Source organism: Stomoxys calcitrans, chromosome 4, assembly GCF_963082655.1.
Source record: "Stomoxys calcitrans chromosome 4, idStoCalc2.1, whole genome shotgun sequence".
Classification (NCBI taxonomy): Eukaryota; Metazoa; Arthropoda; class Insecta; order Diptera; family Muscidae; genus Stomoxys; species Stomoxys calcitrans.
Window position 1 is genome coordinate 52,485,951 of NC_081555.1, and position 12,330 is coordinate 52,498,280.

Genomic DNA, 12,330 nt, shown 5'->3' on the forward strand with positions numbered 1-12,330 from the left:
AATTAAGCAAGAAGTGGAAGACTTGAAAGTTGAAAACTCTAAGTTGAAAATCAAGGTAGAGAAGCTTACGAACCGAATTGAACAAATAGATAGACGAAGCAGGTCGGCAAATGTTGTGGTGAGTGGGCTTTCGTGTAAAAGCACCTTATCAGCTAAGAAGAGATTTGAAAAAATATGTAAAGATGATTTGAAAATGGAAGTTGATATCGTGAAAACAAGAATGTTATCGTCTGGCAAATCCTTTATCTTCTCTCTTGATACTTATGGACAAGCGCAGCGTGTAATCGATTCAAGGACAAAACTAAATGGAAAATCTATATATATACAAAAAGATTATACTGCCGTTGAACAGATGAATAGATACAATCTAAGAAAACTGTCTAAAGTACTATCCAGTAGCAAAAACAATATAAAAGTTCGTCTAGGTGAATTCTGTATTTTCGTTGACGACATAAGATACACTTGGGGAGATGGTAAAATACTTGCACCTTCTCAACGTGAGGCAGATTATCTCAACAATATTCTAGCAGATACAGATTGTTCTTTTGAAGTTCACTGTCAAAAACCAGTTAATTCAAGTAATGTAAGCTCAGGTTCTTTCACACAATAGCAGTTTGATTCGTGCCATATACTATCTTATAATGTTTCAAATCTACAAAGTTGTCTCAATTCTGGTAATTTTGTAACTTTTTTAAATAATTTTGATGTTTTCCTTTTATTTGAAACACATGTAACTGCAAATAAACGATCAAACTTTTCGTCATACCTCAAAAACTACTACCTACACTGGGTGGACGCAATTAAAATGAATAGATTTGGTAGAGCAAGTGGAGGAGGCCTCTATGGATTCAAAAAAGAGTTAAAAATCTCACTCAAAGCTAACTTTATAACGTCATACTCTTATCCATTTCTATCTTTAAATATTTGCGGTAACACAGTCTATTTAATTCCCATCTACATAAACTGTACTAGCTGGAAGCATGAGGCTGAAAAATTTGACTCCTTTTTATTGGATCTTGGCCCAACAAACTTTTGCCTAATGGGAGATATGAATGCCAGAATTGGCAACGTCCAGATTTTAGACAACAACATGATTCGTGGTATTTCTCATATTAATTCCGTTAGAAAGTCCAAAGATATAACTACAAACTCTCGTGGGAAACAACTATTGAACATTGTTGAGAACATTGGCGGTATTATATTAAATGGTAGGATAGATGGCGACGTTGAGGGAGAATACAGTTTCTGCGGTGTAATGGGTAACTCTGTTATTGATTACTGTATCTGTTCCACTACTTTCATTCATTATGTCGAGAAACTTGTGATTCCCCCTAAACCATATTCTGACCACATGCCTTTGTGCCTTCAAATCAGAATTCCTAGGCTAATGGGCAGTGGAGGCGATAACAACATTCAACACCGTCTTTATTGGAAAGGAATATATAAAGCACAGTATGTACGAAAACTTAATTCCATGCTACTTGATCTAGGTCAAATAAATAGTTTACCTGTTGATGTTATGGTCGAGAGCATTTCCCGGGCAATTAGACAGGCTCATATCCACAGGAGGAATAGAAAATTTTTTTAACCTAGGCAAAGATGGTTTGATTGGTCTTGCTTCCGTGCACGGTCTGTTATGTACAGAAGGCTAAAATTGTACAAAAGAATGAATACGGAGAACAATAGGAGGCTCTATTACTCATCAAGGAAAAGTTTTCGAAGGCTGTGTAGTGAAAAGAAGTTGGAATATTTTAACAACAACTTGATGAGGTTAGACGAAGTAAAGTGTAGCAAGGAATGGTGGGAACTATCTAAATCATTAAGTACCAGTTCGAACAGCATGAAAGGAAACATTGATGCAAATGAGTTCAAACGATATTTCAGCTCGCTTTTGGATAAGTCTGGTCAATCCCAGGAAATTAGTTGGTGCATGCCGTTTTTCGTAGACCCGTTCTTAGATTCCCCTATTGAATATTATGAATTATATAATGTTATAAGGAAGTTGAAACCGAATAAGTCCCCAGGGCAGGATGGTATCCCTTATGAGTTCTACAGACATGCTCCCAGATGTTTCCTTCAAAAACTGTTATACGTTTTCAATCAAATCTTCCTTAAGGGAGACATACCAATCACATTCACTGAATCCATTCTGATTCCATTACACAAAAAAGGGGATGTAAACGTACCAAGCAACTACAGAGGCTTATCGCTTATTGACTCGGTTTGTAAAATTTTCAACTCTATTCTTTTGAATAGGATAACGAATTGGTTGTCAATGAATAGTATTTTGAATGAATTTCAGGCTGGCTTCAGAAAGGATTATTCTACGATTGACAACATTTTCAATTTAGTTAGCATTGTGAAGTTGAACCAGGCTAAAGGTAAGACCACTTATGCCTTTTTTGTTGATTTTTCCGCGGCTTTTGATCTTATCCCAAGAAACAGTCTGTTCTACAAACTCTCATCTTTAGGACTTTCAACGAAAATTGTATCGATAGTGACATTACTGTACAAGAATACTAAAAGCAGAGTATGGGATGGAAATACATACTCGGAATATTTTCCTGTAGAGTCGGGAGTGAAACAGGGATGTATTCTTAGCCCAGTTCTTTTTTCACTATATTTAAATGACTTACCCGATGCTCTAACTGGAGGAATAAATATCGCGAACACACACGTGAAGATACTACTCTATGCCGACGATATTGTGATCTTGTCTGATACACCTAAAGATTTACAGATTATGATTGACACTTTGCAGGAATATTGCAGTACATGGAGCTTAAAAGTAAACCTTACTAAGTCGAAAGTTATGGTTTTTAGAAAGAGTACTAGGATATCGTCCGGTCTTCGTTTCCGCTACAACGATGAAGATATAGAAATAGTTAACAGATATACTTATCTCGGTGTGGAAATCGCGTACAATTTGTCTTTCAAAGACCATTTAAAGAACAAATTATCGGCATCGAAAATTGCTATTAACTCCACGTGGTCGAAATATATAAATAACCCAAGAATCTCTCACGATAATAAATTAAAAATATTTGACTCTTGTTCAAAGTCTATCATGTGTTATGCTGCTCAAGTATGGGGTTACGAAAAATATGATGATGTTGAAAAGTTGTTTCGTTTTTTCATTAAAAAGATGTTTTACTTACCTAACAACACACCTAATTATATGTTGTATCTAGAATCCGGACTATACTCCTTATACTCCTCCACCCTTAAAACTCATTTTCTTTACATCAAGAGGGTACTTCAACTAGAAGTTAGTAGACTTCCTCGAATTCTAGCAGAGGAAATCCTTAAACTAAATATTTCCTGGGCAAAAGTGTGGTCGGAATTATGTCAGGATTTGAACTATCTGCCCGCCAACAATAGATTGCCCTTATGCGCCTATTGGAGGGAAATAATTGATGCCTTGAATGTAAAGGAACGATATAGTTTTGAATCGGCAGCCAGAAATTCTCAGTTTCACGATCTCTACCCATATCTTGATTATAATATGATCCCAACACTGACAGAGAATCTTTCTGCTCGTGCTACCAGCTTGATCATTAAAGCCAGAGGTGGATTGCTTGATCTGAATTCCAGGGCATTTCGAAGTAACACTACTGGCATATGTTCTATCTGTAACACAGATGAACCTGAAAATACTTTACATTTTATTGGAAAATGTCCTATTTTGAAAGAATTTAGGAAACTTTATTTTAACAAAATAAGTCTCGAAGAAAATGAAACATTAAACATACTAAATGGCACGAATCTTACCTCTCTGTACTCTTATTTAGAAAGCTGTATCAAATATAGAAAATTAATAATAAACTGTTTTGATGTTTGAAAATTATATAAATGATTAAATATTTTAACATGGCAAGCAGCATATGTGCTAAGCCATATATAGATTGTATGCTTAAGAATCAATATTATATACATGCATGTATTATTTTGTATTTCTTAATCAATCTATTAATAAATAATAATAATAATGATTTACTGTGTCAAACGTCTTACTATGGTCCAAAAGGACGAGCATAAATATCATATTTTTGACGAAGATCTTCGACGACATCAATAAGAGTTGCAGTGTAGCTTTTTTTTTTCCTGAACCCAGGAGCTGGGAACTTTGCAAATTTTCCAAAACTTTTGATAGAAAGGGTAAAATTGCTATTGGTCGAAATGAATTGTCTGTTTTCAGTATTGGAATTATTTTAACTTGTTTCCACTTTGAGGAAACGTGGATTTGGTAATTATCCTGTAATCTACTGTAATAGCAAAAGTTTAATATAAATTGGGCTCACTTCATCAGTACCCACAGTGTTGGGTTTAATTGATGAAATACTTTTCATGACAGCAATACTATTGAAGCATTGAAATGAAAAATCATGTTCAATAGAAACCATCTGAAGACAAGAATAAACATCGTTTGATGTTGTTGTTGTTGTTGTAGCAGTTTATTGTGTACTATCTTTCGTCTGCTTGATTCTGTTGAGTGTCAAGACCCAGGAACTCCGCGACTAAGATGGGGTGCGTCCACAGGGATCTGGGTCTGAGTCGAGTGGGTCTGGCCGGGCAGTTAAACAGGTGACGTGTATCGTGCGGTCCCTGGTAACAATCGGGACATACATCTTGCACGTCGGCATCAATCCTAGCTCTGTGGGAATTGAGGCGGCTGCATCTGCCGGAACGTAATTGAGCCAGAACCACTCTGGTTTGCCGGGGGAGGTCGATTTCTTCGGGTGCAATGGGTGGTGGTCGTTCTCCAAGGACTACATTCACCCGGTAGCCAATTAACGCGTCTGCTACTGTGTCTGCATGAATGTTGTTCAGACCCGCTTGATATGCTGCTTGATCTAGAGGTTCTCTCTTGTAGCGCTGGACCTCACGCTCTAGATCGTGTAGATCTACCTTAAGGCTTCTGGGCGGTGGGTATCTATCCACAAGATGATGATTTGGATGATTTCTGCGATAACAGCCCAGAAGGTATTGCTTAGACAGCATGTAGTTATGTCTTCGCACTGGTAGAATCTTTGTCTCCTGATGGAGGTGGTCCACATGAGAACTAAGGAGACAGCCCGTCGCAGTTCGGAGGGCGGCATTCTGACAGATCTGAATATTATTCCACTGCGTGTCACAAAGTTGACGTGACCACACTGGCGCTGCATAACTTACCACAGACCGGCCAATTGCTTTGTACGTGGTCAACAAGGTTTCTTTGTCTGCACCCCAAGTGCTGCCAGCGAGTGACTTGAGGACCTTGTTTCTACTTTTGACTTTATTGCAGATTGCTGTGGCATGTGGGGAGAAAGTGTAAGAGCTGTCAAATGTGACGCCAAGTATTTTGGGACACTTGATGGTCGGAATCATTTCTCCGTCGACCATCACAGTCAGCTCAGAATTCACCTCACGCGTATTTGTAGTGAACAGTGTGGCTGAAGATTTGGTGGCGGATATCTTCAGATTTCTTGCAGCGAAATATGAGGCAAGCTCGTTGAGGTAGACGTTCAACCTATCGCAGATGTCATCAATGGGTGGGGGGCCTGATGCCATGATCGTACAGTCGTCCACATATGATACGATCTCTATGCCGTCTGGAGGAGGTGGGATGGAGGATAGGTAGAGGTTAAACAGAGCCGGAGATATCACCCCACCTTGGGGAACTCCCTGTTTCACTCTACGGTGTTTTGACTTCTTATCCCTACATTCCACAAATGACTGGCGGCCACACAGATAATTCGCGACCCAACGTTTCAGGCCTGGCTGGAGGGACGTGTTGGCGATGTCCTCAAATAATTTGGCATGGCTGACCGTGTCGAATGCCTTCGATAGGTCCAGTGCCACGAGGACCGTCCTGTCACATGGCCTGGGTTGATTGAAGCCACGGCAAATGTGTGTGGTGATGGCATGCAAAGCTGTTGTTGTGCTGTGCAGTCTCCGAAATCCGTGTTGATGCTCGGCGAATGGAAATTCTCCTACGAGGCTCGGGAGGAGTAATGCCTCAAGCGTCTTAGCCACTGGTGAGAGAAGGGAGATCGGTCTGTACGACTCCCCCAAACTCGGGTCCTTACCAGGCTTCAGTAGCGGGATCACTCTGCCCATTTTCCAGACATCGGGAACTATAAGAGTGTTCAATGACAGGTTAAGGACTGTGGTAAGGTACTCAACTCCAGGTAAATCCAGATTCTTCAGCATCAATGTAGAGATTCCGTCGGGGCCCAACGCCTTGGAAGGTTTGGCGCCACGGATGACATTCGTAACTTCGTCCACGGTAAATTGTGATGGCTGTTTATCGGCTCGGAGACCACGAATACGGCGAATGGCTCTCCTCCTTGCCCTGTCTCTCTCGGGATGCACAATAAATTGACGGTTGAACAACCTGGCGCATCTCTTCGGATCAGTCACGGTTAACTCGCCAAAAGTGACTGAGGTCCTGTCGTCCCGTCTACCGGGGTTCGAGAGAGATTTAACAGTGGCCCACAATTTGTCTGCACCGGTGCCTAAGTTACATTGCGATTGAGATGTCTGGCGAGCTGCTGCACCTCCTCGTAATCCTAGTGGGGGCATCCTCATTCACCGTGCAAAACGTGGAGCAATCTATCTGCTCTGCCACGCTGGTCGTTACCTAGGGGAGAATGCCATGACGAGTGATGTGCATTAAAATCCCCCAGAACCAGACGACTATGGCCAGATAGCAACCCACTTATGTCGGGGCTGTAGGCCTGGCCATTAATCGGGACACAGCTACCAACCGGCGGTATATACACGTTGTATATCTCTATCTCGGCAGTACCAGACCTGACTGCTACCCCCATACATTCCATGTATGGGTCACTAGCGTCAAGCGCAGGCGAGATAGGTATATACTGCACGGAATGGTGTATAACGAAGGCCAATCCCCCACCTCCATTCCTTGAGCGATCCTTACGTAGCACATTGTAGCCGTGACAACTGTGCAAGCTGCAGGTGTTAGTCAGCTTTGTCTCCTGGATCGCTGCGACCGATATGCTCTTCCGACTCATAAAATCTACAATCTCATCAATCTTGCCTCGCAGTCCATTGCAGTTTAACTGCAAGAACGATACATTTCACGACACTGGCCTGGCAATAGTAGAGCTAGGGTGCTGTCGTTGCATAAATTGCCGTACGGGAGAGGTCGGGGGGGTCACATAGTCCGACGACGAGGACCCCGAAGGCGACGACGGCGACGCTTGTGACCCACTGCTGGCTATGTTCGCACAGCACCTAGCGACATAGCTAGTATGACTATACTCTAGTAGCGAGGTTAGGCCAGAGCAAGAACGGAAATGTACCCACTCCTAGCACCGGTTACACCTCACCGACACTGACCGATGATGAAGGCGGTTCTGGCAAACGGAACAGAACCAGGGTCCGGGGTTCTTTTCAATCCCGGCACGGACCAGAAGCATACGGAGAAGGCACTCCGGGATGTGCCTCTCCCATGACGAAAAAAGACGAACACGTACATTGAGGCGGCAGCCCTTGCCGATGAAAGTTCCATCGGGTCAATCCGGTGCGTACAACCGGCTGCCATGGGATTGATGTGTTAGAATTATCCACTTTTGTAAATTGCTCATTTAATAGATTTAAATGAACGTTTGTTGTAGTACTTCGTTTAGTGTCTATGCCGATATCGCGAATGGTTATTCATTTCAATTTCATGTCCACTGCAGATTTAAACTTTGACAGAGATGATATAAATATTCTATCAAAGTAATTCTATTAATTTCGATGTCTTGAATATTTTTGGCACCAATTATAATCGTCCACAGATTGCGGATAGTGGAATGCTCCATACGGAGTAGCTGCAACGGCAGTCGCGGACAATCAGCGGAGAGTCACAGTGAGAAGCCGAGCGGCACCGTCTCTTGCACAAATACTGAGTGCCTATAATACTCGATATGACAAGGCGGGTTATTGTCGCCTTTAAATAACCAATGGCCACCCTGTACCAGCGGCGATCGGTCCTTTGGACCGGAACGAGCTTGCTCACCTACAGGAGCTTAGGGAGGATCGCCACCTTCACCTGAAAATGTGGCTATAGCAACAACAGCAACATGTTCCGCGGCGATCGGTCGTATGGTCCGGAACGAGCTTAACACCTCCACCTGCAGATGTGGCTACAACAACAACAGTTGTATGCGTTGTTCAAGCGATCGGTAGGGGACACCAACAACTCGACAACCCATGCAAGTATATGGTGGCCACAATAACAACCAATTTTTGGCAAACGTAATCTTTATTGGTTTCGTGAATTTCCATATACCTCTCCCATACAGGTTTCTTTGCAAAACGTTTCTGACATATTGGACATTCAAAGAAACGTTCCTGTCCTTGTCTTTTGTTGGTGCAGCATTTTCCACAAAGTTGGCATTTAAAGGCTCCAGGATCAACGTGCACTCGAATGTGTTCTTCCAATTGATGTCGACGACTGAGTTTACGTAGGCAGCAAAGAACGTAGCATCTTTTATTATGGTGTTCCTTTCGAAAATGTTGTCTCAGTGCAACATACTTGGTGCAGTTCCACTACATAGGTAGCAATCTAAGTCTTGCTTCCATTGGACTATGAATTCATCGATTTCTTTCGATGTTCTCTTTCCAAAACTTGTATCGAGTAGCTTCTCACCATTTCTCTCTTCCATTTCTTCGTTTGAACATGTTGAATCCTCCAACTTCAAATCTTTGAGGAGATTATCGTTTATGCTCTCCATACTTTCATTTGATATTTTTTCCTTTCTTTCCTTATTGGAAGACTTTGTACTCTTTAATGATTCTGCTTAAGGTATCCTGCCACGTTTTTTTTTTGGGAATTTTAATGGCAGCTTGGTTTCCCTTAGGTTTCTCCCTCTTCTTGCGAGTAGACATCTTGGGAAATTTTTTGTTTCGCGTTTTCAAACATTCCAATAAAGGTTTTTCATCCTCTGAACTAAACTGCAAATCGCTACGTCCATCAAATATTTCGAAGTCAGCTGAAAACCCCATGAAATCTTTTTCATCCTCATTAATATTAGCGTCGGTAAGAGTTCTACATTCACTAACGGGATCTACAATATGTTCTGCAAAATCCGGTATGTCCGATACGGGTGGTTCAAAACAAGAATCATCTTCGGTCTTCACAATAGCCTCTGTTTTTGTGGCGTATTCACTTAACTTTGTTTGTGCAAGTATTACCGTCTTCTGAAAGATATTGAAATCATCAATATGTTGCCAGCACACCTCGCATATAACCGGCTGTTTTTCTTGCTCCAGGCTCAGAAGCTACACATTTAAAAGAAACAGACATACATTTATTAAGTCCACTGTAGAAGATAGGAGGACTTTCCTGACTTACCATCGGATCGAAATATTTCACTGTAGTTTCATAATATTTCACAGAGGCGACATAGAGTAGTCTGTGTCATGGTTCTTTCACATTAATTTTTTTTTTTTTTTTTTTTGAGTTTGGTTTTAAATATGGTGATGCTTGTTAGGCACCAAAAGCCAGGTTATTTGCAGTTTCGATGTGGATCCAAACTATGATATGATATAAAACAACGTTAAGACCCAATACCAGGAGCTTGTTGACAATCCCAAAGTAGTCGTTCTGGAAAGTCCCTCCAAGGACTAGTTGTGAGTGGTATTTCAAAAATGTGAGTGTTGGACGACCAATCGATGAAAAAAAGCAATTGTTATCACGTAGTTCAGCTGCTGTAAAGTGAATTAAATCTATTTACTAAAATTAGGATGTAAAAGTACAAATAGGATGCCAGAAAACTGGCCGATATGTCGTAAATATCATGGGAATTCCAGCTTTCATTATAAATGAAAGCGATTTTCTTGTAATTAAGAATTCACGGGATTGACAAATTTATTTTAGTAAAAATTAATTTGAAGATTTATTAAACGAACAGAATTCAAAGGTGGGTTATTTTTGACTTACAAAAAAAAAAAAAATATTTCTATACACCAATGCAAGGAAAACAAAACGTACTTGATTAAAATAATATATGTATAGGAAAAGCATACTTGATTAGAATAATAACTAAACAAGTAAATATCGATTGGAGTATTTCTACAACACCCCCTCTCAATCGATTATTCCAGCTTCAACTCGTAGCTTCTGAAATTTTTTGGTATCCAAGGATTTGGTAAATAAATCCGCCAACTGTTTTTCTGATCTTATGTGTTCGACCACTATGTTTCCATTCATAATGTTGTCTCTAACAAAATGGTGCTTGATGTCAATATGCTTTGCCCTTTTGCTTTCAAGATTGTTAGACATTCCAATGCAGCCTTTATTATCCTCAAAAATTTTTACTGCATATCCGCTAATTTCCCTTAAATCTTCTAATACACCTCGTATCCACAAAGCTTCTGTACTAGCCATGCTTAGAGCTATGTACTCTGCCTCGGAAGAAGAAGTTGCCACTGTTTGTTGCTTCTTGCTGCACCATGATACTGTACATCCATAGACCTTGAACATGTATCCACTAACAGATTTTCTGTCTGACAAATCTGTGGCCCAATCAGCGTCGGCATATCCAATTACTGGTTCATCAGAGTAGTTTCTAAAATTCAGTTTCATCTTCATTGTACCTTTTAAATATCTCAGTACACGCTTAAGATGTTGCCAGTGAATTTCATTTGGGTTTTCTTGAAATCGACCTAAATATCCAACATGGTAACAAATGTCAGGTCTAGAGCATACCATAATATACATTAAACTCCCTAAAATTTGCCGATAGGGTAGATTCGGGTTTGTTGGAGATTCACCTTTTTGCAATTGCAAGCCTTTCTCCATGGGAGACTTTACAGGATTACATTTCTGTCATCCCAAACTTATTCAGGATTTTGGAAATGCTTGCTTCTTGCGATATGCTTAATTCTCCATTACATAAATCCATATTCATACCTAGAAAATGTTTTAAAGGACCGCAATCTGACATTTCAAAATGTTTTGATAGTTGAGTTTTTAAGTCCATCATTCGATTGATATTATTTCCAACCACCAATACATCGTCAACATATAGTATAAGAATAAGAACACTGGCTTTATCGGTATCCATTTTAAAATACAGGCAATAATCGTGCCTGGATCTTGAAAATCCTAGTGATTGAAGAAACACGTTAAATTTCTCATTCCAGCATTTAGGAGCTTGCTTCAGGCCATACAAAGATTTTTCCAATTTGCACACCAGACCAGGGTCTGCTTTGACGCCGTGGGGAATTTCTATGTATATATCCTCCTTTAAATCTCCATGTAAAAAAGCTGTTTTTACATCTAGTTGGTGAAAGTGATAACCGTGACGAACACCAATGGCTAATGCAATTCTCACAGTTGTTAGCTTAGCAACGGGGGCATAGGTTTCCCAGTAGTCAATGCCATGTTTCTGGAGAAAGCCTTTCGCAACTAATCTTGCCTTATATTTTGTAAGATTCCCATTACAGTCTTCCTTAAGTTTAAAGACCCATTTTGTCTTCAAGATTTTTGCACCTACTGGAGGCTTAACCAAATCCCAGACATGATTTTTCTTCATAGAATTCAATTCGTCATTAACAGCTTGCATCCAGCTATCGGTATCATCTCTATTGAAGATTTCGTTGAAACTTTCGGGTATATTATTTTGAACCACATTCGCCTCATGTCCAGTTATATAGTCCATAAATTTCATTGGAAATTGTTTAATTCTTAGGCTGCGTCTTTTTCCTATATCCGGGTCGTTTTCTTCAGCTGAATTTTGGCTATCATCTTCATCAGACGTTACTTCATTCTGTTCATTCATTTGTGCAATTGGTTCTTCAGATTCCGCTTTGTTGTTTGCACTATTCTCTTCAGCAGACACAGCATCATTACCGTCTTATTTATACATATTGTGGCATTCAAAAATGTATAGATTTTCCTACGAGTCTCAAACTTAGCATACTGTTGTGGAGTGTTGTGTCGGGTCAGATTTTCAGCACATGTTGCAAATTGGTTTAGAGGTTGCTCCAATCACTTGTCAACATTATGTCCTGCATAGAGCCGGTTGATAACTTATTTTGAGAAACTATTGCTTTTCAATGACATTATCTACCAGTTGATGGAAATGTTCCCCTTATCTCTCGAAATAGCATTAAAAGCAAAGTTCCAATTCTTCCACAATATATTTTTAATAGAATAGACAGCCTCTTTCGAAAATATTCTGGATAGTATTAATTGCGTTCAAACCTAAGAAGCTACTTAGCCGTTAAAAATGCCGCCCTCTTATGAGGAGGCAATTCATGATCGAGAGCATAAATGTTATTAACAGCGGTGGACCTTGTGACCCCTATATATCTCTTTAGAATACCATT

General features: G+C 40.2%; 1 protein-coding gene across 1 annotated transcript; it reads right to left on the reverse strand.

Annotated features, from left to right (window-relative positions):
- Positions 1-7,763: 7,763 nt before the first annotated feature.
- On the reverse strand, positions 7,764-9,824 carry LOC131997376 (uncharacterized). The gene is made up of 2 exons (XM_059368328.1): positions 9,350-9,824; positions 7,764-9,276 (listed from the first exon to the last, which is right to left on the reverse strand). Exons 1-2 carry the CDS (start codon positions 9,350-9,352, stop codon positions 8,761-8,763), a joined length of 519 nt encoding a protein of 172 aa, XP_059224311.1. The 5' UTR covers positions 9,353-9,824; the 3' UTR covers positions 7,764-8,760.
- Between the last annotated feature and the right edge of the window lie 2,506 nt (positions 9,825-12,330).